The following is a 27522-nucleotide window of genomic DNA, read 5'->3' on the forward strand; positions in this document are numbered from 1 at the left end:
TACCATCTTAAACAAGCCATAATTGTCTAAAATAAGTGAGACGACAATATGTGGTTACATGAATGAAGCCACTTCATTTCCTGGAATCCGGGAAATTCGTGAGGATCATTCCGTTTCCAGGCCTTTTATCACGATTTTAGCTTGGTTTACTGGATAGAATGCAAGGAAAGCGCCATTCTCATCCGGTTGCTTTTTAACAAATTCGGAAAATCGCTTACCTTTATGCCACAATCGTTCCATCCGGATTTTTTGGCTAAATGGTAACCACATATTGTCGTCTCGCTTATTTTAGACAATTATGGCTTGTTTAAGATGGTATTTGATTCTTTGTGAGTGGTTGTGGATGTTTTTGAGGTAGTTGTAGATGGTTGTAGATTTTTTTTAGATGGTTGTAGATGGTTGTAGGTGGTTTTAGGTGGTTCCATGTTTTAGTATTAAACTACGAATTACACAGTGCTTCACCTCAAGTCTCTTATCCCTCAATCAGACCTCACAAATTCAACTCACTTTGTAAAATTTCAATGACAACAATGAAGAGCTTTATGCACAAAGTCAAATCTCTCTGACTGTTGATTTGAAGACAACAAAATGTTTTGTTGTCCCCTTTCTAAGGCTCTTGCACAATTCCGTTTGTAGATCTCATCAAGTGCATTTTACTGACAGTTCTTTTTTAACCCTGTTTTCTGACCCAAAATGAATTTACAATTTTATTTTCAACAATTCTTTTTGTTCAGTTCCAATGCAAGCACAAGCAAAGGATAGTAAACCTGTTCTACCCACAGGAATACCAACTGGTACAAAAGCACCCAAGGCACAAACAGCAAAAACAGGTGTTAAAAACAAAAAGAAACAAGAACTAATGAAAAAGAAAGATGAGGAAACATCAAATACTAATGACAAGACTGACAAAACAAAAGCGCAAGTTACACATGAGTTATCAATGGTACGTGCTTCTTTGTTAGAGAAGAATGCTCTGTTTTTTACTTGAAAACCCAGACCCAAATGAAAAGAAAGAAACTAATATTCTATGTTACTTTCTTCATTTTCATGAAATGAAAAGATTTCTCTTCTTTAATCAGGAACAACAGCTATATTACAAAGAAATCACAGAAGCTTGTGTAGGATCCTGTGAATCTCGAAGAGCTGTAAGTTACGTGTACTTGACTGGGATTTTTATACATAACACCAGGCTGGTTGCACAACCAGTATAAACAAAATTGAAAGGTTCTAGTGTAGCATTGATGCATCCTTTTTCTAGGAAGCTCTTCAAAGCCTGTCCACCGATCCTGGTCTGTATCAGATGCTGCCAAGATTCAGCACTTTCGTCTCTGAAGGGGTAAGTTATTCAAAAGACGTGGAGTCATGTTTGCTGTGATGGAAAACAGCATGTTGCTGTTGGTAACAATTAAAGTGTGTTATAATCAAATCTTAAATAACAATTAAACAGTTATAACAAGAAAAACAATCTTTCCTTTAACATGCAGAGATCATCCATAATCTATCTATCATCAAGGTTACACTCAGCAGTCTATCTTTGCAGCAGTTAATAATAATTTATGTGATTTGATCAAGACAATCAGCAGCATATTCATAGACTTCCAGTGCTGTGTTTTAGTTGCTGTGTTCACCTAGCTAACAACATGAAATGAGTGAACTAGAAAGTGTACAGTTAATAAAATTAATAAAAGAACAGGTTAATTTTCTGGGCTCAACATGTGTTCCCATCAAAGGACTCAGTCAATTAAATAAATGTATTTATTAAAAACTTTTTCATTGGCTCGCCAGACATAGGCTATCAGTTCATATACCTGCTGTACCTAATAGTGCAGCCTGGAGAAAAAATGGCTGACAAAAGCCATTTTCGACCGGAACTGACAGAGGCAGATATTAAATAAAATCAACATGGAAGAGTTGTTGATCCTGGCGTTTTTAATAAAACAATATTATTATTCTACTTGGGCTTGCTGGATACAAAAAATAATAATGATAATGTATAACTAACTCGGCACCATGTGCCTTGTTGGTTATCTACCACTACCACTTCATATCCAGCGTGCCCTCATGGAATAATAATTGTTTAATACAATGTACTTGAAGTGCACTTTATACTGGGCAAAAAATAGAAGTGTTCCCCTCACTTACGTTCATGTATGTGGACAATTAATTTTAAGCTATTGATACACATGTACCAGTGATGAATGTCACGAAGAATGGCAATTGCCACGCACTCTTGTTCTTAGTGAACGTTAACAATGGTGAAAACTCTGGCCTAACAATAACTCTTCTATAGATTTAATGGGACATTCTAGTGATGGTTGTCATGTTTATTATGAGCATGCATATACAGTAAGTACCCAGTACACACTGTATGTGCATTTCTGGAACTTCTGCTGAAACTCAGGATTTTTAGATGCACCTGCACTGGCACTGCTTGTGGGGATAGAAAGAATGAAAGACTCCTTGACTTGTGGGTTGAGTTTGTTGGTTCTCTAGTCTGTTTGGCAGGTTTTTCTCTGAGTACTGTGGTCTTATCCTCTACTCAAAAACCAACCTACAATTTGACATGAGTTGATTTGATTTCTGTAAGTGTTTCCAATTAGGTGCACCAGAAAAACATGTAAACACAGTTGACACTTAAATAAGGTTCATCATCATTCCTGCTAAATAGTTTTGCTTTGTTTAAACTTTCCTTGCAGGTAAGAGTGAATGTTGCTCAAAATAACCTTGTGCTTCTTATCTACTTGATGCGCATGGTGAAAGCACTCCTGGATAATCCTACACTCTACCTAGAAAGATATGTAAGTTCAGCTTTGTTTGTACAAAAGCTGTTACAGTACTTCTTAATTCAAATTAGATGATAATAAGATTTTGAAAAGAGGCATTGCACAGGTTATGAGTTTGGACATTTGGGTACCATCAAGTCATACTTTTTTGTCTCAACAGTTACATGAGCTAATTCCAGCTGTGATGACATGCATAGTGAGTAAACAACTTAGTCCAAAGCCAGACACTGATAACCACTGGGCTCTAAGAGACTTTGGTTCAAGACTTATTGCACAAATTTGCAGGTTTGTTGGTTGTCATAATTATATTATGCTTAGTTTATACAATCTCTTAAATAGTAACTATGTAGCACATTTGTCTGATTTCAGGGCTTTTAATTCTACCACCAATAATGTACAAACAAGAGTCACAAAAACCTATTGCAAGGTATGTACATTCTGCAGTTTTTGTGAACAAGGAAGGATCACTTTTCTGTGTGCGACTAGTGCTTTATGAAAGGAAAAAATGGCTTAAGGTAGTTACTTAAGTAATTTAATATAATTGCTTTCATGATCTTGACATCTACTCACTGCCTGTAAATTTCCATTTGAAAATCCAACTTGACATATATAACTTGTGTCATTATTGTTTTCAAATACATGCACTGCACCAGTAGTAGTGATTTAGGATTTACTGTAGTCTGTGATACATTTTGAGCAGATCATGTCGATACACAAATGCATAGAAATAGATGTGTGTGTTCAGTTAGGTGTAAAACATTGTTTATTTTTACAGGCATTGCACCAGGAGAAAGCATCACTATCCACTCATTATGGAGCTATCACTGGACTGTCGGAGCTTGGGCAGGAGGTATAATGTATCAAAAGTTTAACCTCATTAGCTTGTGCTTTGTGGAGTTTTCAAGCTCTTTGCAGAGATGATCACATTGTTCTTTTCTCATTGCTGATGTTGGCCAGATCTCTAGGGAGGTTGAACCCATGATTGTGCGATTCCACAGCACTTGCTCTACCAACTGAGCTCTCAAATTCACATGTTAAGGTTATTAATTTTAACAATTGACAGGTTGTAAAAGTTCTCATCCTTCCAAGACTCAAAATTGAAAGTGCATTAATAAAAAAGGCACAGGAAGGTGTGGATCCTGTGGAGAAAAATGCTGCAGAGAATCTCAAAACCCTGCTGATGGTGAGCCTGTAGATGAAGTGTTCTTATGCAATTATGGTGAATAGAGTCACATCTGGAAAGCATTTTTCTATTTTAAAATAACTCTGTACTACCAATTTAGAGTATTAAGAGGTGATGTGATTGTCGTTTTACTTTCAGAAACATTGCCCAGGGGTATTACTCAGAATACGCTTTCCACCAGATTCCTTAGAACAGTATGAAAAAGACTTTGGAGCCATTGGACGACTTCTTTGTGCCAAGGTCACACAGATGCGACAGACCATCAGTGCTATGAAAAAGCCTGTGACACTCACAGTAGCAACTGCTACTGGAGTGATTACCCCAGGGGGAACAACTCCAACTACACCTACTGCCCCTGGGATCAGTCCAATAAAAGTTTTTACCCCCACAACACCTGGGACTTTTGCTGTACCCCCTATGGGTACAACCCCGACAACGGCAACCTCAGGAGGCACTGTAGCGGGTTTATTGCCAACTGGACAGATAACTTCCAGCACAGGGGTTCTCAGAAGACCTAGCACAGGACTACCACAGATCACTTCACCAAGTGGGTTGTCAACAAGTAACCCAGCACCAGAAGGTTCCAATAAATGAAACCATCTATAACAACAGCATTCTGTATGATAGATTATTGGAAAGTAAAGAAAGTTTAACTCATTGACTTCTGAACTGTGTCCCATTGACATGTAAAATCGTCTGACATTGTTAGACAGAGTATAATCTATTAAGTCTCTCTCTCAGTGGAGTCAAGGGGTTGATGGGGTAATGAATATTGGACAGCTTCAGGACTTCTTGGTTGAGTATGAATGCTGCAGTAGAAAATAATGTTATTGATGGATTAGGTGCAACTTTTATTGTTCACACAAAACATTATTTTTCAAAGCCATTGAAGCATTTACCTAAGAATACACTTGAAAGTGAACATAAAAAGCCAATGTTTCACCATTCCCATGAAGTTGTTATCAAGATATAGACTGAAACAAAATAACAATTTATGCAAACAGTGAAACTAACTAAATTGGCATAATAGCTTAAGTTCTCAAAAATCACTTATCTGTGGACTGAGTTAGTTTGGAGGGTTGAAGCTTGCATATAAAAAGCATCACTTTGTTAATACAGTCAAATTTGCAGCCAGTTTGGCTCTATGTTCATTTAAGTAGTGTTTGCTTAATATGATTACTGGTGTTCAACTCACTACATTTACAGCGTATGCAACTTACATACCCCCCATCACACTGGTTCCATTAAAAATTAAAGTTTGCAAAGTAAACTTTGCTAGTTAACAATGGCAGACTTGACTAGTATTTACAAGGCTAAAAATTCTTAAAAAGTAAAAGGACCAAACGTTTTTGGCGTTAAGCCATCTTCAGGGTAGTTTGACCGTCCGCATGATTGAGAGTCGGTCGCATTGGAATGCTCTTGAATTCACATCTCCATGTTTCTCATGATCTCGCCAATGTAACTGTCACTACAAGAATAGTCGATGAGTGTTGTTGTCTTTCAAATTGAAAAGGCTTTTGATCTGTTTAGTTTGCCAAAGGATGATGAAAATGTGGGGGATTGAAACCTGTGAATTTGTTTAATTTGGAAATTAAGGTTTTACTAAGTCTTTCGTTTGTGCTGCAGTAAGAGATCTTGATAAAAATTTTGTTGCGCTCCTCGAAAAGAAAATTAGGAATCAAAATATCATCTTCTGGTGGATCTTTCAGAAAACTGTTTACTGTGTGAGAAATAAAATGCTTAGGGTATCCTGCATTTAAAAAGGTTTTTTCAATAATTGTTTTGACATTGTTGTCAAAAAATCTTTGGTGGTTTTCCTTGTTTCTTGTGGACTTTGCAGTTGAACTTGTTAACATAAGTCAAAGAAGTGTCTAGGAAATGGTCAGGATTTTCTTCGACAGTAAAACAACTTGTTTAAGAAATTGAGAGCATTAATTTACCGGTAGTTCTTTTTTCTAATTTAGAGACTTGAAAGTGAAATATTTTGTTAACATCCCATAAGATGCTACATTGTATTTTTTTTCTTGTGTAAGGGCACTAAAACAGTTTCTGGCGCCCTGGTGCCAGCATGCTGGTCTTGCATACATGTGGTCTGTTTCAAAAAGCAGAAGGGTCATCTCTTTTTATAAACCTGTTTGAATGAAATGAATGAATATTTTAAGTGTGGGTGATAGACAAAAAAGAGAAGTGATCCTTGCACTTACAATGTATCTGGACAATTTAATAAATTATTGTCTCATATACACAGGTGAGTTCAATGGGATATGAACCCATGACCTCTGTGATGCTGGTGCGATGCTCTACCAACTGAGGTAACCGAAGCCACTCAGTTAGGAGCCGGTCAATTTGTCAACAGGTCAACAGACCTCTATAAGAGACAATCATATTTATTATTCGTAGATTCGTGCCCTTGCTTAAGATATTCCAGAAAAGTGAAAGGATCACTTCTTTCTTTTCATAAACCTCTTTGTTACTTGACATTACAGGGCCAAAACCAAGTGTCACTGCTTATGAGTCAATTTGATTGGGCAAAGTAAAAATGCAGGAGCATAGGCATATGAGCTGTAACTGTAAGGCACCAGTGTCTGGGAGGGATAGGGGACATGTCCCCCTCCCCTTCCCCTGGAACATTCAGATATGCAATTGCAATTTTCCTGAATTCTCCACTGGGTATTTTGTAAAAAAAATTCATAGCAAAATTCCGTCATCCACTCAGCTTGCTGTTTTTCAAGGGGGGGTCACATGCACCCTAGAACATTGATTTCGGGTTTAGCTGCCGTCTTCTGTTGTAAATGGTGCATGATGATTATGAGAAGTGCCAGCACATTGGACCTTGATAATATCAGTCATTCTGGGATGATATTGTTGATGACCATGATAAGCAGTGTATTGGCAAATCACTGTCCCGGATACTACCAAGTCATTTCTCAGGAAATGCTGGAATAACGTGGTATGGTTGTCCCAAAATACTCCATTTTTATCATTCGTTTAAGAGTAGGCCTTGGAACATGACTGTGAGGAATAGAGGAGGGAGAAATAAATGGTTTATTGTATTTGCTTTCTGCCTCTTGATGCAGCGCCATTGCTGATTGGCTTCTATGTATTGTTGCTGGCAGGATGTGTGCTCCAACTGAGTGGCTTTTTTGGAATCTTGTTCTTGTCTTCTCCCACGTATCTTCACCTGTTTTGATATGTGGAATGGAAATCAAACACATTAATAACTAGTGAAGAGACGATTGCTCGTAAATACGTACGCAAGACGAAGCTCATTTCTTTGCAACAGAAGTTAGTTTTTGTGTTGGGCAAAGCAGCAAAATTAATGTACTACAGGATGGCAGACAACATTCAACCTTGTGTGTTTTTCCCCCTTTACAATACTTTGTTCCTGAGGGGGTAGGTATAGTGTTCCTACTCTGAATTGTATAGGTGCTACAGTAACAGACAACAGACCTTGAATCAGTGATTTAACTCTGTAAAGGTACTGATGAGATATGATCTCAGGATCCCAGTAGCTTTTTACTGTTGGAACTGTGGAGAAAGAAACGAGATGTAAGCCTTTGAATCTTTACATTTCTGATACAGTAAACACCCGCATAGAAGAACACTGATTTCAGGTTACAGGCTGATTGTGTTCTTATTTAAGGGGTACTTAGTAAGAAATCAGCCTGGAAGTGTTCTTAAAATGTTCTTACAATTGCATGCATGCATGCCAACTCTTCCGCATTATCCGGGAGTCTCCCGGATACGGAACGAATCTCCCGGGCTCCCGTACGGGTCATCAAATCTCCCGGATAAAAACAACTCTGAACATTTTAAAGACTTTGCTCCATTGGAGGCTCAAATTGTATCCCCAAGTTAAAAAAGAATTGATTTTTTCAAACTTGTTTCATTGTTTGTTAATGCATTTCTTCATCTCTGAACAAAACAAAACTCTGTTTGTTATCACAGCCATATAAACGATTGATTGATCAGATCTTTCCGTTTAACCAATAAAAATCCTTGACATAAGTGCTCTGTTTTCCTGCAAATTTCCCGTTCAAAATAGATTATTCTTGTATTCTGAAGGACTGCTGGGGCAGAAGGGGTAGGTGAGTGCATTTTTTGGGGGAAAGGGGGAATGGGTGAGTTAATTGTAGGGGGGGGGGGGAGGGTTGGGGAGACCGGATGGAAAATATCTCCAGATTTTAGATCTCCAGAGGTTGGCATCCCTGCAATTGGTTTCACAAATACTTCAAATTCTACATTACTACAAGTGTAATTGACATAGAAGCCTTTTAAAAATAGATTTCAAAGTTTGTAATGGTCCTGAATACCATTATTACTTTGATCACTTACTGTACTGTACTTTTTCCTTATTCTAATGCCATTTCCCTTTATATTAAGAACATGTTTTATTTATCAGGCTGAATTTGTTCTTATTTATATGGTGCTTTATTGGCCAAATTTCAGCCTGATGTTCTTAATCCACTTGTTCTTATATGTGGATGTTTACTGTATTGAACAAGCTACATGTACACTTGTACCTTTATTTTTGGCAAAGAGGGTCTCGTCAACAAAAGGTGCCTTTGACACTGGATTGTATGTATCATGCAATCTGAAATGAACAAACATGTACATGTGTTTGAGCCACAGTCTTAAAGTTACTTGTGGAAGGTTGCATTTTAGCTTATTTAAGACAAATTACAAAACATCTTACGTTCTTTTACTCGGAGGAAATCTTATGTTTCTTGCATGCGTGAATATGCCATGATGGTCTCGACAGTGGAAGTACTGTATACCCTTGAAAAGACCGCTTGTATTGCCAACTACAAACAAAGAGCAAAAAATGGCGTCATATAATTTTCTGAAGTACAACAGCCCCCTTGGGGACGTAAAAACAAAAGAATGAGCGAACATAACAATACCTAGTTGGCAAGGCCTAATCGGAATGGGTGAGGCTAAATTGCGTGGGTTGTGGGTCATGTTTGTTTGAAGATAAAAAAAAGATATATATTAGCTGCCTCAGTACTCGGTCCAAATTTGCAATGGCCCAAAGAGTTAGGGTTAGGGTTACGGTTAAAAGTATGTATACATGACGTGTATACATGGAGGATCTCGGACCCACGGCCCACGACCCACCCACCCACCCATGCCGATTAGACACTCTCAATCGGAATAACTATGTTTTTTTTTTTGTCCTCCGTCATTTTAGTCCGGTATTTGAAAGTCTACCCGAGAATTGACAGGCAGCTGTCCATCAAGACAGTGCCTAATTTGGAACAATGCTTTCATCACTTTCCTGCAATCGGAACACATTGACTGCCGGTAATAAAATATTACGAATCACAAAGTATTATTACTACTCTAAGGGAAGGCAAGAGAATCTGTCTCTGAATCAAAACACGTGTTGAGAAGCAAGACAAGCTGAGGTGGTGTTAAAAGTAGTAACAATCAAACAATTGGCTGGTAAAACATACGGCCCATCAAATTCTAATATTTTTTTGAAAAATATATCTGCCAGTAAATGTAATTATACGAAGCAAAAAATGTTATTCGACCTGGAGTTCCCTGATATAATTGCTATACTACCTGCATTGTCTAACTCCACACCAACCCAGTCGCCATCTTTAGCCACCATCCCTCCTGCATAACGAACGATTCCAGTTTCAATTTCTCCTCTCCATTTCACCTGGACACGAGTCCCGGGGTTGATATTATGAAAGAAAACCATCGATTCTATTTTTCCTACATTTTTCCAGCGTCAAGTTCGTCAACTACACGGGGATGAATTTCCGAAAGAAATTGTCAACAAATCGAGTACTCAGGAAAATTGTACTATTATATCTTGATATCTGATTGGTTTAAAGCTGAAAAGGAGAACTGTTTGAGCCAATCATGAGTGACGTAAGGTTTGGAAGTTGTTGCTATGGTAAACCCAGAAATCCTAGCGACGGGTTGTATATAGAAACGGTGCCGACATCTTGAATTTCACACTTCTAGAGTATCTTCTGCATGATTCAGTATTTTCAACAATCATGGCTCTTCCTTTTCTGCCAGGACAAGTTTTTGATCGAAAGGTATGTACTCAATGGTTAGACTGACTGGTTTTATACACTTCTGATAAATTTATGCTCTAAAACCCGTTTTCATACATTCTCCATCAACAGATTGGAAAGACAAAATTTCACAAAACACATCAGTTTGACTATCGCAATGATGTTTCCGTTTATGTCGGAGAAGATAAGTGTGGAATAGGTAAACGTTTAAGGGTTCAGTTTTTATTCTTTTGATATTCTCATCAGCAATTTGGTTAAATTTCTCACTGAATATTCAAATCTCGTCTGAGTTGTTTGAAAAATTATTTTTTTAAAATGATGTACTTTTAAGGTGGTGATCCTTTGCCGGGCCAAAAGTTAAAACCAAGACACAGTGCTTATCCAAAAGGAATTGGCCCTGAGGCTCCAGCATGGGTTGCATATGATAGACAGGCAAGTTATAAGAAGCAAATAAATACATAAATAAACAATGATTATTCATTTACTAGTTCAGTTGGCTATTTAGACAGTGGAGTGAATTACAAGTGAACCCAAACAAACTCAAAAGAATGAAAAACTGCAAAGTGGTACGACGCAGACAAGTTGGTAATAATTTTAGACTTGCTGTCGAGCTATTGAACCAGCGACTGCAGAGAACTATTCCAACTTACAATCCACCCCTGGCCAGTTGTTTGTAGGGTTAAAGCAGCATCTGTTGGATTGTTCTCTAACCAGGTTTTAGGAGCACTTGTCTATGAGATTGCTATCTTCCCCTGAAATAACAAAAGCCAGATTTGTGATCCATGTTAAATGCAGAAAGCAGACCAGGGGTAAAATTCAGTCAAACTGTAAACGCAGACTGTGGAAAAGAACCCAAACCGAATGAGGAAAGTGATCCTTTCACTTAGCTGGACAATTTAGGCAGTTGTTGCTTTTTATAGAACCCACACCCTTACCTAATACGACCCTTAGGTGTAAACCTAGCCTGCGAGCAAGCTCTCTCACGGGGTGCGTTTGAGTGGGCGAGAGAGCTTGCTTGCAGGCTAGGTTTACACCTAATTTAGGCCTAATTAGGGTCAAAGATTAGTATCTGTGAGGAGTGGGTTATTTCTGCAGTCTGTATTTTGCACTGCTGGGAAAGCAGAGCCAGAGAAAGGGTCAGCTGGAGGGCACTGGTAAAGTGAGGCTCGGCAGCATTTGAGACAACCAGGAAAGAGACTGCGGAGGAGAGACGTAGAAAGAGGAAGTCTTCAGCCTTTCAGAGCTCCCCTGCCCAAGGATTCCCATGCCCAGGGTGTCAACGAGTATGCAGATCAAGGATAGGCCTTCAGAGCTACCAGAGGCCTTGCCATCAGGGACAACCTTCCCTTTGATCCCCGGACTTGAGGAACCAGCCATCATTACATTAACTGCTAGAGTTTTGTTTATTTGGGTCAGTGATAATTCTGATAGCTGACTGTTGTCGAATGGGTGTGGTACTCACCTCTCCATTTTATGGCTGCATTATTGATATTCCATTGATTTCCAAACTGAGTTTTAGTAAAATATTGAAACTCAGGGTGAGTTATCACCTGTACTTATTAAAATTAATTAACTTATGTACCTCTGTTGATTTGTAAAATGCAGGTTTTGTGTTTTGATGCCTTCTTTCAAGAGGCTGTTCATGAAAAAAGAGAGGAGCAATACAGGATTAGGAGGTACAAAGTCTCAAGTCACTGCTTAACCTGTGTGTCTTTGTTTTCCTCTTCAAAAAAAAACCCAAGGATAAAAAAAACTGTGTTTACAAATTAAGTGTTAAAGTTGTGAAAGGAGTTAAAAGGGCTGTGTCTGACTCAGCAGTGCAGTCAATTGTTTGTAGTTTTACCAATGCCCCAACTTGCTATGTAAGTTAACACTAACCCAGAAAGTACAACTCAAAACTTTGAGAAAAATAATGTCTGTCAAGCATTAAAACAACAACAGAGATAAATTTTTAGAAACTGTTAGGGTGACTGACTCCAGTTGCAATCCATTTTAATCTTTGTCAATTCCGCCCATCCCTAGCTCCTTTTGTATTTGCTGTGTCATTCAAACCTTCATTCATTGTTTTAAATAGTCATCACTTCACTTGAATTTTGGTTGCCACTTCCCAGTCACTGAATTTTGCTAAATTTTATGATCACAGGACTTCCCTTTTTAAAAATGCACTTTTTGACTTCATCAGACTCATTGTTATGATTGTCTTCAGGTGTAAAATCTACTTTTATTTGGAAGATGACAGTATCCAGGTGATTGAACCCAAAGTGAATAACAGTGGAATTCCACAAGGTTTGTTACTACAGAACTGGCTTCAAAGCAGTGTCACAGTACAGTACTAATAATTATGTTGCTCAGTCCAGTACATTTTTGTGGATTTAGGTGCATTTCATTAAGCTGCACCCTCCCTTGTGCCTTTTATGCCCATAACACAGGGATTTAACGCGAGCATTGTCTTCACATACTGCAATCTTTGCTTTGCAAGGATTGTTGATTGCCATGATCTTGGATTATCAACCATGCTTATTTGAATTTTAACCAGAACAGAGGGCCCAGCAAATTCTTTATATTGTCTTCATATTTTAGAACTTGTGCTGACATTAATCTACAAAATGTCTTTGTACATCTAGACTAAGGGCATGTTTGATTGACCATATTCCGGGATAGGAATACTTGGAATAGAAGTTAGAAATCCTTCGCTTTTACGGAGATTCACATTAAAATTGTCAAACACATGCCAAAATGATATTTTATACATATATTTATTATCCTTGTTGCTTCAAAATGCCAGACATACCGTTTTAAATCATCACTCCACAAATTATAATTCTGGAATAGGGTCAATGGAACATACCCTAAGAGTCTTTTCTTTGTCATTTACAGGGACCCTTATTCGCCGTCACCGCATTCCACTACCTCCACCCAATGATGAGCAGTTTTACACAGTAGAAAATTTCAATGTTGGTCAGGAAATCATGCTTTATTCTCGCACATTTAAAATCACTGTAAGTATGAAGCTAAAGGATTGGAAATGTTATGTGGATTGGCCTAAAATTGGAAAGTTAAACATGCCTAAAAAATTATTTTGGTTTTTGTAATTCATAGGGTTGTGATGATTTTACCCACAATTTCCTACGTAAACTTGGAGTCCGAGTTAATAATCCAGATCAGATCCCATCTGATCCATACACCGACCATCGTAAAAAGGTTTGTTCTTTAATTAACACATTTACTGTACCTTTCAAAGCCTGCTCAGTGAAGAATAAAGCCTTGGTAGTTGTCTTCAAATTTTTTTATGATATCTGTGAAGCAGTTACAAGATTTAGTAGCCATATGTGAACCACATTATTCTCTGGTACTGCTTTTGCAAATTTATTCTAACTTTCTTTCACATTTTAGGAGGTTGAAAGCATGCAACCACTGCGACCATATGAAACAGAAGACACTCTCAGGCAGTTCCTGCTGTTTGATCGTAATGTGTTGCGCTTTTACTGTCTGTGGGATGACAGTGACAGGTGACTATTACCATATGCTTTGTAAGCGTTTTCTTTAGACAATTCCTTTTACGTTGTTGACCTGTTTTTGGCACCATTTAGTTTCTTCTCTTCCACCTTTACTAAAGACAATGTAGCCAAGTGTCAAAGCACTGGTTTGGAGTCCTGCTATAGATCTTACCACTTGCTGACACTTTTCTGGGTACATTGTGCGTGTACTGTCATAGTTTCAGTTCAACCTCTCTTTTTTGCTTGTAAATAGACAACAAGTCTGTCTCCTGCCACCTGGGATTTTGTTACATTTGTTTCATGGTCCTTAAAAGGCCCTTAGAGAGGGGGCCCTTATTAGTTTCATATTTTATTTAATTCATATTGCTTGCTGTACTTTTTTTTGCAAATCCCTCCTTAATATGCTTCACAGTAATTTCATGACCAAAGTCTCTGAGGTGCCGGTGGCTGTTTATTTTTTCTAGCATGTTTGGTGATGTTCGTGAAATGGAGCTGCATTATTTTCTTGCTGACAATACTGTGGAGATCTGCGAAAGAATTCCAAACAACAGTGGTAGAGATGCTGTTCCTATGTTCCTTAGACGTCAGAAATTGCCAAAGGTTGGTTAAGTCTGTGATGTTACCTATAATAACTGTTGACACAATGTTTTTATAGCCATTATTTTTTTGTATATGTAGGTCAAAATGAGTGTTTTTATGATATCAAACTGTCACTTTTTTGTTTTGGCTAGGAACCTACTGCATTAAGGCAGCCTGGAGAGATAACTGGCAGAACAGTTCTGAATGTTTTTGGACCTATGGGACATGGAGGAAGGTGGATTCTTGATAGCTTGAAGGTAAATTCCAGTTTTTAGGAAGTCCCATACTTAAGAATAATTTACATGTACATTAACATGTTGATGTCAGCCCTATTTCTTGATAGCATTGGGACAATGAAAGATGGCCACAGCATGCAGTTGGTGTCCATGTATTCCTTGTGCAATCAGAGATAGTGAAGCATTAAGTAGCTGGTCAAATTTAACAGCACAAACACCTGCAAGTTCCCTTTCAACACCCAAAATCTAAAACTGAAGTTCTACTTGTACAGTACATGCTCTCCATGCACGACACCATGTTTATGTGGGCATTTTGGTGATTCTATCATCAACCAATTCACTCCTCCTGTCTTACTACAGTTTTCCGAAGAAAAAGATCAAGATTTTGAAATGTGTGAAAGTGAAGCAACAGGATGTCTCTTCTGAAGTGTTAGTCACTGCAATTGATGTAGAATGTAATTTTACCTAACAAATAAATGCTAAATATACTGACCGAGTTCCTGGAGGGGGATTGGAAACTAGACATGTCAAAGGCCTTTTCGTGAAAAAACTAGCAGTACGGCCCCACCATAAATTTTCAGGATTTCCTTAGCTTAGTAATTATGTGTACAAATAAATGGTTAAATCTGTCAGACAGGTTTTAATTTGCAGATGACAAAAACGTAGATTTTCGAGTATTTTGATAACAACTGAAAACATGTCTGATAGATATTTTTAAAATAATATTGTTGATGGTTTCATCTTTATATTGTTTACTAATGCCCAAAATTTTAACCCTGGTCTTGTAGCTAGGTTTTTAGAAAAAGGCCTTTGAAATGTCTAGTTTCCAGTCCCCCCTCTAGGAGCTCAGTCACAAAATTTAGCATTTTTCCCTGATTTGCATTTCATTACATTTTACATCACTTGCAGTGACTGTTACTTCAGAAGAGACATCCTGTTGCTTTAATTTTACAGATTTCAAAATCTTGATCTTTTTCTTCGGAAAACAGTCTGTAAGTCTCATTTCTCGGGAGTCAATGTTTTGTTTTTTTTTTTCTCTTTCAATTACATCAGACTGGTGCTGTTCATACTGATTATTATCATGACAGTGATCTCACTCTTGGCTCCATCATCAATGTTTGGGGACGAAAACTCATCATTTGCGACTGCGACGAGTTTACCAAAGAGTATTACAAGTCAAAATATGGAGTTCGTAAGTGATATTAAATTTTCTCTGGCTTGGCTTTTTTTTTTTTCAGGTTTTAAAACAAATAGTCAGTATTAAAAGCCTGTTGATTTCTCAAACGCTAAAATTTCTGTAATTCACAGTGGAAACTAACCAAAGAATGCAAATACTTCACTCTCTCGGATATTTTTATATTATTTCGTCATGTTTTGTTTTCTGTTATTGAAGTTTTAATGGAAATTTTGAATTTTTTTACCCAAACATCCTTTGCCCAAGTCCTACATTGTAAAATCTGTCAAGGGGACCCTAAATATCTGTACATTAATTAAGTTTTCCCGGCACAGATTTTTAATGTGTGTAAACTGACCTGATTGAAGGCTTATTGTAGACACCAATGTGTGTTATAATTTATAATAATAATATCGAGGAGTGTGCAGAATTGGAAGTTTGCATTGCAAGTCAATGATAGGTACTGTGATGATATTTGGGAGTGTCATGCTTATTTTTTTCTTGTGTCTGTAAAAGGAGGCTTGTTGCTGAGTGCAGGCTGTTGGCTAATTTAATGAACCCTTTCAGCCCCGAGGGGGCCCACACTGATGCCTAAAATTGTCTGGCATTAAACAGAGTAAAATCATAAGTTTCAGTCTCAGGAGGGCAAGAGTTAAGTTGAGTGGACCTACAATCATAGACAAAACTGTTGGGGAGGTTAGCACTTTTGACATCTTCATTGCTTCTCTCCCCTCCCCCCTCATTCAATGTTGTAAAAAACTGAATGGTTTTAGTGGGAAATTGTTGAGTTACCTTCCAACATTGAATAGGGGGGAGGGGTGGGGGGGTGTATAAGAGAAGGTGAAACTATTTCTTTTGCGCTTTAACAGAAGCAGGTTGAAATACAGCTCTGGTGCATTTCATTTACATAACCTACCCAACTTCTTTTATCTATGATTGTAGATGTTGTTAACCTTTTCATGCCTGAGGGGGCCCTCGCTTACAAATAAAATTGTCTGACGTTAAACAGAGTAAAATCTACATGTGTCACTTTTGGAAGTGAAAGGGTTGCTGTAACATACTAGCTGAAGGAAACCCTTTCATTGATTTTAATTGAACTGAAAACACCAATGACCATTGGCAGTTTATAAAGTGTTTTCCTGTTTGCAGAGAGTTTTGAAAGCATCAATTTTAAAGCTGATCCAGAGCCTCTGCCACCCAGAGAGATTCCACCTTACAATGGATTTGGCTCTGAAGAGGACTCACTTGCAACATGCCTAAGCCTCAGGCCTAAACCCACTAGACGAGATTTCAAGAAGTTTATGGAAAAAGACAGGTAGAACTGCAAGAGAAAAAATTATGAGAAAAAATCTATTATTTATCATTTATAAATTATTAGTAATAATTATTACAAATATACAAGAAATGCTATTCCTGTGTTGTCCTCTTACTATTATTTATTTACATTTTTGTTTTATCTTGTCTTTCAGGAAGGGACTGGAAAGCAATGTTCTAAGATTTGTGGCTCGGCTGGACACCACAAGGCCAATTGATGTTGACCGAAGGTGAGGAACTATATTCCTGGTTAGCATGGTGTAAAGTGCCAAAAAAATGCCTCAAAAGTAATAAAGCAGGTATTCAGGAGGCTTTGAAATTGTGACAGTGTGGCGTTGATGCTCAAGTATAGTAATTTATATTTAGGTTTTTGTTAGCACCCTTTCTTGAATGATCGTAGAGTGTTGTTTGATAGTGGTACTTTCAAACAGGTGATAAGAAAAAACATGCTGCTTTAATCATCCCCCTATCTTAAAAAAAAACTGATTTTTATCCTCCTACGCTGTACTTTCAGCGACCATTTCTTCTGAAAAGTTAAGGTAGTTTCGAGATGGGGTGTATAGGCGGCGTTACAATAGTATTAAACCTTAATTTTTTTTATAGGTTTATCATCTCATATTTCTTGTCTGATGACACCATCCTTGTATTTGAGCCACTCCAGAGGAATTCCGGGATTCTAGGTGGAAAGTTTTTGGAGCGAGGGAGAATCAAGAAACCAGATGCTGTCAATTATTTTGCTGCTCAAGTAGGTTCATTTACTTGTATTTTTCACTCAGTATGGCCCTTAAGATGGCAGAAAGATAAAGAAATCCTCTGAATGAACGTTATGTGTTTTGTTGTGTTTTTCATTTCTTATTAAAATGCGCCACGAAATCCTTTCCACTTGAAAACAACCTACAGAGTAAACGTCCCCGCTTAAAGTCTCTTCTTTTAATCCACATGTTACAAGTCAGACATTACTTGCAAAGGGTTTCCTTTACTGGTCACACCTACGACATAGTGAAACAGTCGGATAGTGATTTACTCAGTGCACAAAGTGATACTGCCTTCAAAAACCTCTGCCCAAATTCTGTAACATCTGTTTTCCAGAGTTGGTATGTTTCAAGCAGATTTCGTGGTGCTAAAGGTACATTCCCTAAAAAGCTACATAAGCTTTGATGTTTGTCCTTAATCTTTGTGACATTGCAGGACCTTTACATTGGCGCAAATGTTGAGTTCCACAAATTCAAGTTCATCTTAATCGATGCTGATGAATACGCTGTGGTTTACATGGAAAAACACGCAACAGAATTCCCTCAAGCTAATGTGCGATTTATTCTCCCCAAACTCAAACGAATCTTAGACCAAAAATACGAGGAAATCAAATCAGAGTTTCAGAGGTTTGATGATGAAAACAGCGGTAAAATACCTGCCAAAACGTTTAGGTGAGTATTTAATATTTTTAAATTGGTACTTTTCTTTTGTTTTCTTTTAAATGCAAATGTGAATATAACTGCTTTGTTTATAGTGGAAGGGTACTAAGTTATCAAGCAAGTTTACAGGCACCCAACTTTTAATAATCTGAAAGAAGCAGAAACATGATTAAGAACGGCAAATAAGTTGAATCCGGGTCAACCGGAAACAAATCCAAACCAGGGACCCGTTTCTCGAAAGTCCCGAAAACTTTTCTGGCCCGAAAAGCCATTTGTGAAATTTTGCTAACCGCTTGTTTCGGAAAGCTGATCTTTTAACATGTTTTCAAGCTAACTAAAAGAAATGTGAAGTTTGACGACTTAAATCCTCGCCGTTCTTGAAATACAAAGCTGTGACACCCGAAAATGGCCCGTAAAGTTTCGGGACTTTCGAGAAACGGGCCCCAGAGGTTAGAGAACGGGATTTGAACCCGGGGCAACCGCATACAAACCCAACGCCCTGGGTACCGTTTCTCGAAAGTCACGACACTTTACGGGCCATTTTCGGGTGTCACAATTCCATTTGTATCTCAAGAATGGAGAGGATTTAAGTCGTCAAACTTCACAGACGAGTTTCTTTTAGTTAGCTTGAAAACATGTTAAAAGATTGGCTGTTGGCAGTTTCACAAATGGCTTTTCGGGCCCGAAAAGCTTTCGGGACTTTCGAGAAACGGGCCCCAGAACACTGGACGCCGCCGCCGCCGCTTCTGCGACTTGTTTTGCGTATATATGGTACCCTTTCTCTTTTCAGTTAAAAAAAATGCGGAAACATTTGACTCATCTATTGTCACGAGTAAGCAAGAATGAAGATATCGTATGACAAAAACTGCGTTGCGTACAAATAGTTTTTGCACTAGTGGGAACATTAGGAGCAACACTCTCCTTCCAACGACATGAGCCTTAATCTTCGTCACCAAAAACCCGTACATTCGTTAGTGTAGTATTTCTGTGGTTTTCTCTGAATTACATTGTCTTTGAAAGCAGTCTCCTTTCCTTTCCTGTTCTTTCCTTTCCTTTATTCTATGCGAATCCCGAGTAAAGGTGTGGCCTTTTTGAAGTCATGTCACTTTGTTTCCATCTGTCCTCCATGTGACCCTGTGCGTGGTTACCCCCAATTTTCTTTTTGGATTTCAATGACACTTGTTAAGATCTACGTTTCCTGCATAATCATAAATCGGGGCAAAAATACCTTGGAATTAGTAGCCACCGTCCTTAATATGTAATTTTTTTTCATGTTTCAGGGAAATCATGCAAAGGTTTGGGCGAGGCTTGTTAACAGAGCACGAGCAACTGACTGTTGCCCGGCATTATGGAGATTCTAAGGTCAGAAGCAAGTGTTTAGAGTGTATTCTTGTCACCCGTTTCAGATACACTCCAATGTTTAAATCGTGTTTTTAACTAAGTTAAGACTTGTCTGTTTTTAGGTTGAAGAAGACGACCTTCAATTGTTGGTGGTTGCAATTCAGGAACAGTTAAGGAAAGATAATTTTGAGGATTTTGCCAACATGATGGATTCGTGTAGACACGAGGACGTGCATGGGTGAGTCACTCCGACTCTAGAACTTTGTTGCTTCAAAGACCCGCAGCAAGGACTGCAGCACATTATATTTCCGTGCTGTGTGTTTTTGAACGACATAAATGTATTTATCATATAAACACCAATGAAATACCAAGTGAGCTTTCGCGCGAAAACATGATATCTTCGCACGTGGAAAGATCACTGTTGCTATGGTTATATATAAAAATCGCGCCTTTCGATGCTTTTCTTGAAATGATTTAGTATTTTAATAAAAGGATATTACGTGGGCACTTGGACCACTTCCCATAGGGGCTTTTCAAGGCCTATGAAACACAACGAAACGACGGAACAGAATAACGACAACAACAAATGTTAAACTCCCAACTGGCCGGAGGCAAACCAATTGGCTATATACAAGTGCAGCTGGGAAGTTGAACCAGGGACTACCAGGATCAAATTCAGCGAGTGGTCAGAGCGTGTCTTGAACCCGGGAACTCCGGATTTGAAGCTAGGCAAGCGCCCTAACCACTGGGTCACACTGGACCACGTGCGGGTTATAGACGAAAGATATGTGATCCTAGAACTTGTCTGGACAATTTGAGCAATTATCTCTTAAAGACACCTGAGAAATTCAGTTCTCTTTAACGACATTCGAACCCATGGCCTGCTAACCCTAACCTTAGAAACTCGAAGGAACCATCAATAGTATGAGTTTTCCTCCGACTGGCTTGGAAAGAAATAGCAAGAAAGTCGCTTTCTACAGCAAATTCCGGACTGAACTGATGTGGTTCTGCATTTTTTTTTTTGTAGCACTGGATTCCTTCCACTTCAAGAACTCCACAACACGAGCAAACGCTTCATGGTTCCTGTTAAACACGACTTGCTGCTTGCTCTCTTGGAGAGAGTTGAAAGAAATGACAAGGGTGAAGCTAACTATGAACAGTTCCTTAAGCTACTCAACTGGAGAGACTCTCCGGGTAAGGCTCACGGACGGTTGAGTGAGTGGGGAGGGGAAGGTGGATTGTTGCTGTTACGTTGACTGTTGATGAAACAACTTTTCGAGTTCCAAAGTAAAAGTTATCAAGTTTGTAGGCACAATCAGTTTTCCATATACAAAACAAAATCATGCGTCAGACGTGTTTCCGGGCGGAGAGAAGCGACAACCGGAAATTCGTCTGCGAGCGCAGGCTATGACGTTTCATGATGAGCTCGATTTATTACTGTTTCGCCCTTTTTTTTTTTCAGTTTCTTCACAGAAATTTGTCCCTGCAGCTGCTCCTGACCCAAAATCTGTGGTGAGTTTTGATACAGAGCAACATTGCTTTTCTTATTACCAATTCAACAGCAATCAGGATCCATCCGTTTCCGATTTCTTTGGCTCAAGTCCGATTCACTTGGTAACACGCAGGAGTGAACGCATATTCGAGGTCACACGATCAAAGATAGTGGCTGGTCTTGTTGGATCTTTTGACTCGTTCGCTTAATTCGTTCGGTCTTATTTGATACGAGTAAAACATCTTAAGATTTATCCTACCTTTTTGTTCTTTTCGGGAAAAAAATCTCTTATGTGAAAATTCGCGATCGATAGCGGCACAGATCTTTTGCATGCAGGTCAGTGACTGTTCGTTTAGTTAGTTACGCCTTGTATTTGCATATTCCTGTGATTCGACGCTGAAAGTTTTTTTTTTACATTTTAAGGAAGTGGCTCATGGAATGTCTTGGGTTTTAATTCTTTCTTTCTTCTTGTTTCAGCAAAGAACGGGTCCTCAGGACTTGCCTACCTTAGTATGTTACAAGGATCTTTTACAAAGCCTTCTGGGAATAGAATAACTACGTATTACATCTGCGCAAAGAAGTTTCAAAGATTGTCCTGCTGCGGATTTTTTGTAAAGACAGATCCACGTCATGAAAATTCAGTGAGAATGAGACCCCTGTTTCTTTCTTTGCAGTATTTTACTTTACAGAACTGTGCCAAAAAAGTAAACGAGAAGAAATACTGTCGTTCTTAAATTGTAAATACAAGGCTCAAATCGTGACGACAATAAAGACACATTAATTAACACTTGTCATAAAAAGTTCAACCTTTTTATCACCAGCTGATTGGGGAGCTTCTTCGAAGTTAACTTGGAGGGGGTGGGTGGGGGTATAATGCTCCTAGTACGCATGCCCAGAATTGAAAACTCGTTATGGTTTAAGTAATGAACATTTTATCAAATTCAACCGAAGAACCACGTGTTTTCCGTCTATCAAAATAACTGTCAAAAACGAATCAAACAGAGAAAAACATCTAGAGCCGGATTTACGGACATGACGCCTCGGGATTTTTCATTTGAAGTTCGATGAACGACGTGCGTTCCGCACCCTAAGTCAAACCAGGTTTTCTTTCCTACCTTGTCGACAGGGGAGGATAGGACAGAGGACTGAAACTAGACAAAACGGGAAGAAAGGAGGGAATGCCTGGGTTTGAGGCTGGCAAAATGTTAGTATTCGAGTGCCCGTTTCTCGAAAGTCCCGAAAACTTAACGGGTCATTTTCGGGTGTCACAATTCTCTTTGTATCTCAAGAACGGAGACGATTTAAGTCGTCAAACTTCACAGTAATTTTTCTTTTTGTTACCTTTAAAACATGTTAAAAGATCGGCTTTCCAAAACAAGCGGTTGGCAGTTTCACAAATTGCTTTTCGGGCCTGAAAAGTTGTCGGGACTTTTGAGAAACGGGCCCCAGCTGACCCCAGTCGTTCAAAAGGTGGATAACGCTATCCACCGGATAAATCACTATCCATTGGATAGCGCAACTGATTTCGCTATTACTTATCCACTGGATAGTGATTTATCCGGCGGATAGCGCTATCCATCCTTTGAACAAGTGGGGCCTGGGATTAGCCTTGTTTTGGTGTCTCAACTTTACTTTGGTGCGATTCGAAAGAAAACACTCCAAAAATATGGTCAGGAACTTGAGCTTCTGGACATTGTCAATAGCTTTGCAGTCAAGCTCTGGGGGCGCAACTAACAATGGCGAAATTTACAAATGCTGGAGGACGAACAAGTAGACTAATGAGAGACATTGCGTCCCCCTCCCCTCCCCTCAGCAAAAAACTTGGGACTGCGATTGTGACGTTACAGGATTTAAACTTGAGTTTATTCCCCAGAGCCTCGAGATGATGCCTTTTGTTAATACATCGAAATTAATCTATTTACATCTTCTTTAGAGTAAAGCTCTTCCTACTGACTCAAAAGGAAGAAACAATACGGGTGACGAGAAGTATGTTTGCGTTTTTAAGGATTCAAGTATTTGTGGATAACTTCGCTTTCCACAATCCAATAACACAGTACGTTTTGGGGAACTTTTCTGCATTAAAACAATGGCTATCCAATTCAGTGAAGCATAACACAAATCCAAGATTGTTTTTATTTGAGAACACCCTATAACTTTCAGCTTGATGGGTTGGTGAAAGAAAAATAAACGCTATTTTGAAAACGCTATTTTCGCTTGTTGTCGTGTACTCACAAGAATACACGCGCGCGGCGTGTAGCGTGAAAGTGAATCCTGGGATAGCCTTGTTCCCAGTGCCCATCCCGTCATGTCCTGTCGATTGTGAGAGACTGCGCATGAGGACAAGTTGGCCTTCGCACTCAGCTTCCGGTGGCTAAGAAAACCAGGCGATCTCAGGAACAAGAAACGCGTAAGTAAATTTTTACACAACTCGTGATTTGAGAGAATCCGTTATAAAAATTATTAGACAAAAAAAGGTGGACAGTTTGAATGGAGACAGAATTGCTTTAACATTTAAATCCAATAATATATGGAATTTTTGGCGTGGAAGGTGCGTTTGTAACCGGAATTGTCTTAGCATTGGTCATCTCTTTTAAATTAGAAGCTAAGATTGCGCCTAATTTGGTACAAGAACACAACGAACAGGTGAAGCTGGCGAGGTTTCACGTTCATACAAGATAACATGGAAGGATGGAGCCATTAATTGTTCGTTTCTTGGATAGAGTTATCACAGCTGAGTAAATTATTTGATTTTCATTGAATATATTCTTACAATAAGTTAACCTAGCTGGAGCCTGCGATCCAATAAGTCAGCGGTCAACTAAAAAAACACTTAACCTCGAGGAGCTCTAAACTTGAGCCCGCGATATGGCACGTAACACTAGTCAGCGGTCACCTTGTTTTGAGAAGTGTCAATTGACAATAACATGCATGTCCAATATCAAAGATATACGCCGTAAATGGTCGCCATGTAGGGTGTATTGATTATTATCATTACTATTATTAGGATATTATTAAATTATTGGGCAACTTCGTCGTGTGTACGCGCCCACGAGCAATACCGCTTGCCATGATTATCATGAAAAAAGCAACTCATGAGTTCCTGTGAGTATTGTGCTCCTTGAAGCTTCGCTAAGACATTTTATTTTCGGACAATTAGACTAAGATATTGGACGAAAGCCGTCATAACGTATCATTTCTTAATGGATAAATATGTTTTGAATGACTGATAAAACATTGGATTGACATTCGAATGTTGTATGTCTTGAGAAGACCTCTGCAGTTGGATGGTGTTTTCTCTCGTCGGCTTTTTGTTCACTTCAGGTGACGTCCGTCCGTCCGTCCGTCTATCTGCATTATTCCTTTCAACATGCTCGGTCTTATCCAATAACTGCTAACTCAACTGCTTTTAATAGCGCTTAGCCGCTGGATAAACGGCAATTCAGTTATCTGGTGGATAGTGCTAAAGCACCTTTCGTTTACGTGAAAACTGGTGTCGGCAAAGGAGTCAAGTTACTCGAATTTTAACTATGCACAGTAGCTAAAGTCCCACATCCAAGAATAAGATTTACCCAATTTTGCCCATCAGCGTCACAAGTGTCTATTTTTAAACAGTTTTGCGGGAAAACAACAATAGACCAAATCTGCCAACTCAATGTTGCACCCAATTCAAAACTTGGTTGAAAAATAGACAATTTTCTGACGCTGATGGGAACAAACCTGATCTCCAGGCTAGGGGTATTTTGCGTTGGTTCCAATTGAATGACCACCACAAAGGCATAGCTCAATTGGTTAGTGCGCGGCTTTCGGAGCAAGTGGTCCCTAGTTCGATCCTCGGTGACTTCAACGTTTGTTTCGACTTTCCTCAGATCCGTGTAACTATAGCTTTAAATTCCCGTAAAATGGAGCATTGACAGAGGGAAGGGGGTAAAGGAAGCACCGCCGGCTTCCATTGATACCAGCCTCGCAAAAGGAACTACGGACATTAAATAAAATGACCTAACCTTTTACCTTCATCGTATAATTAATTTAATGCGTAATAATTTACTGGACAGTTGACAATTTTATTCTTCTTTCTGAAAGAGGAGAAATCAGCCTATTTTTAAGATACTGGAACTTAGCAAATTTACATACATAAATTTATCTGATTAAAAATAAGCTCATATACACGATTCACTTACTTTTATGGCGGGTCTTCGTGTACAGGGTAGCAAATCATTCTCTGATACAGGTTAGTTTGATTTTCCGGGCGAACAAAACTTGTCTAGCGTTTCTAATTAGATTCCTATTTTTTCAGGCCTGTTTATATCAGAGTTCAAAGACGGATCAAAATCAAGGTCAATGATTGTCATGATCAAATGTTCTGCACTGCAGGGTTCCTGATTAATTAACGAAACTAGACGCATATCTGCGTGAACTCGGGCTAACCTAATGTCCTGGATCGTCAAATGATAAACAAAGAAAAAGAAATACAGTAGAGATTATCGGCTGGATAATTTTTTTATCATTTAGGTTAGATTGATGGCAATGATTCTTGCTTTGCTCACTTGTAAAGTGATCTCTCGTAAAGTTCGCGGACCGACCCGTTACCAAAACGCTAGACATCTTTTAGTGTGGGTCTACCGCGAGCGGTGTGCGCATTTGTATGTGGCTTGAGCGTCTTAGATGCCATATTCGTGCTTACTTTCAACGACGCCATTTTCGTTCAGTGCACGTTGGCTTAATTTTCGTGCATGCGCTATAAAAAATGAATCAGCAATTGCACAACCATGCCGAGTATGCGCTTTGGTTTACTTTTGCGATTTGTGAGTAAACGCATAATTCAACCTCTGGCGTTTTCCCTGTAAAACCCGAGTAACTAGGGGTGGGAAGCTGAGGAGACAACCCCATCCCGGGAAAAAAAAACAGTTTCTCAGTGATATTCTACGCGAACCCGAGGCTATATAGGAAACTCTAGCCAAACCACGGTCACCATGACAGCCTTAGATTAAAAACCTATTTCTCTAGTTTGGTCGGGGAATGACATTGAAATTCATGAAATCTTAAACTATGTCATGTCTTTGAAATGAAATCTTGACCATCTCATGTCTGGATGTTTTTAGACAGCTCAGAGGTCATCAAGGAAATATAGAGAGGATGCGACGAAGAAACTCAAACTTAACTTGACCTAGGACAGTGATGGAGCAATTAAAAACAGTATTGGTAAAAGGCAGGACAAGGAAGATAAGTTATTAAGTATTCTTGTATTCATACTCTTTCAAATGATCGTTTAAGTGTCCTTTAAACCTTCGTAAGTGTGCATAAGAAGAAAAAGATCGTATGCATTCAATTCACAAGAAAACTGACATAAGCCGACAACCGAAACTCAATGAGAAGGTTATGGAAATTGGCTGTTCCTTAAAAAGATAATGGTTGCTAAGGGAGCTTTTTAGTCAAGGGCCCTGCAAAAAGGTTGCATGAATGGTTCTTTGAAGTAACTTTTTAAATTTAAATCTGATATCAATTCAATCATAGGGCGCATGCGCAAATAGTCCCAGTCATGTGCTGTGCGTTTTAGTGAAAACATGCAAAAACTCTCAGGAAACGAAAGGAAAAAGCGGTTTTTTTACCGGTTTGGAACCGTCCTATCATTTTTCGTTAAATTTTGCATGAAATTTCTATTTGGACAAAAAAGGGACTTATATTTTGAAAAGTGTCTCAAGGGAGGGCCCTACACCCCAACAGGAATTATTGCCTTTTAACCCAACCCCTCAACAGGCTACAGGTATTACCACCTCGCCACCTATTAACCTAACATCTCTACAGGCATTACCACCCTTTAACCCTACCCCTCTACAGGCTACAGGTATTACCACCTTACCACCTGTTAACACTCCCCCCCGCAGGCATTACCGCCTTTTCACCCTACCCCACAACAGGCTACAGGCATTACCGCCTTGTAACCCGTCTTAACCTATGTTTGGCTCGGTTATTATATAGCATCAAAGATTACTGCCGCGCACTTGTGGGATGAAAACCACCAGTACCAGTAAGCGCTACTTTAGCTTAACGCGTGCGCAGTACGGTTTGGCGTTCACTTTGCTCACAAAATTTATTAATCCGTGTATTAAATACATTTACTTTATTAATACTCCAATTTTAGTGTAGCTAACAAACTTAATGCCCTCTGTTAATGCGCTTCGAAACTTCTGAACTAGTTAACCACAAGAGCGTCAGCTTATTTGATTAGTTACGAACTTTTAAAACAGAGACAAAACTTACGTCCACAAAACAGCCAATCAGTAGAAATCCCATCAGTTTGGAGAGCAAAATTGTCCAGTTGAGGATGAGGAATGCAAACATGTAAAAACTCTCAGGAAACAGCGGTTTTTTTACCGGTTTGGAACCGTCCTATCATTTTTCGTTAAATTTTGCATGAAATTTCTATTTGGACAAAGAAGGGACTCATATTTTGAAAAGTATCTCAAAGGAGGGCCCTA

The 27522-nt window shown here is 38.9% G+C and overlaps 3 protein-coding genes across 3 annotated transcripts in view; 2 read left to right on the forward strand and 1 right to left on the reverse strand.

Moving 5' to 3' along the window:
* LOC137984049 (transcription initiation factor TFIID subunit 6-like) overlaps positions 1–4940 on the forward strand; it is a 10313-nt gene extending 5373 nt beyond the window's left edge. Inside the window, exons 5-13 of the mRNA XM_068831258.1 lie at positions 735–943; positions 1080–1145; positions 1259–1336; positions 2697–2798; positions 2944–3068; positions 3153–3210; positions 3559–3633; positions 3847–3966; positions 4105–4940. Coding sequence (XP_068687359.1) covers positions 735–943; positions 1080–1145; positions 1259–1336; positions 2697–2798; positions 2944–3068; positions 3153–3210; positions 3559–3633; positions 3847–3966; positions 4105–4560 — 1289 coding nt within the window. The 3' untranslated portion in view covers positions 4561–4940. The remainder of the gene's footprint in view (positions 1–734; positions 944–1079; positions 1146–1258; positions 1337–2696; positions 2799–2943; positions 3069–3152; positions 3211–3558; positions 3634–3846; positions 3967–4104) is intronic.
* LOC137984050 (centrosome-associated protein 350-like) lies at positions 4794–9782 on the reverse strand. The gene is made up of 5 exons (XM_068831259.1): positions 9535–9782; positions 8663–8771; positions 8490–8560; positions 7417–7494; positions 4794–7147 (listed from the first exon to the last, which is right to left on the reverse strand). The coding sequence occupies exons 1-5, from the start codon at positions 9674–9676 to the stop codon at positions 6894–6896; spliced, it is 654 nt and encodes a 217-aa protein (XP_068687360.1). The 5' UTR covers positions 9677–9782; the 3' UTR covers positions 4794–6893.
* A 126-nt stretch (positions 9783–9908) lies between these two features.
* On the forward strand, positions 9909–21835 carry LOC137984048 (EF-hand domain-containing family member C2-like). Its single transcript, XM_068831257.1, has 20 exons — positions 9909–10022; positions 10113–10200; positions 10333–10433; positions 11607–11677; positions 12208–12287; positions 12879–13000; positions 13101–13202; positions 13395–13510; positions 13963–14098; positions 14230–14334; positions 15367–15505; positions 16637–16802; positions 16957–17031; positions 17405–17546; positions 17990–18225; positions 19494–19575; positions 19677–19792; positions 20582–20748; positions 21017–21066; positions 21524–21835. The coding sequence occupies exons 1-20, from the start codon at positions 9981–9983 to the stop codon at positions 21599–21601; spliced, it is 2214 nt and encodes a 737-aa protein (XP_068687358.1). The 5' UTR covers positions 9909–9980; the 3' UTR covers positions 21602–21835.
* Positions 21836–27522: the final 5687 nt, after the last annotated feature.

Source organism: Montipora foliosa, chromosome 13, assembly GCF_036669935.1.
Source record: "Montipora foliosa isolate CH-2021 chromosome 13, ASM3666993v2, whole genome shotgun sequence".
Classification (NCBI taxonomy): Eukaryota; Metazoa; Cnidaria; class Anthozoa; order Scleractinia; family Acroporidae; genus Montipora; species Montipora foliosa.

Coding starts and splice junctions, on each gene's coding strand:
- LOC137984050 (XM_068831259.1), bottom strand. CDS start 9,676: ATGGTTTTCTTTCATAATATCAACCCCGGGACTCGTGTCCAGGTGAAA. Junction 8,561..8,662: donor TTTCCTCCGAGTAAAAGAAC/GTAAGATGTTTT, acceptor TGTTCATTTCAG/ATTGCATGATACATACAATC. Junction 7,148..7,416: donor AGTTAAATCACTGATTCAAG/GTCTGTTGTCTG, acceptor ATATCAAAACAG/GTGAAGATACGTGGGAGAAG.
- LOC137984048 (XM_068831257.1), top strand. CDS start 9,981: ATGGCTCTTCCTTTTCTGCCAGGACAAGTTTTTGATCGAAAG. Junction 13,511..13,962: donor CTGTGGGATGACAGTGACAG/GTGACTATTACC, acceptor TATTTTTTCTAG/CATGTTTGGTGATGTTCGTG. Junction 14,099..14,229: donor GACGTCAGAAATTGCCAAAG/GTTGGTTAAGTC, acceptor TGTTTTGGCTAG/GAACCTACTGCATTAAGGCA.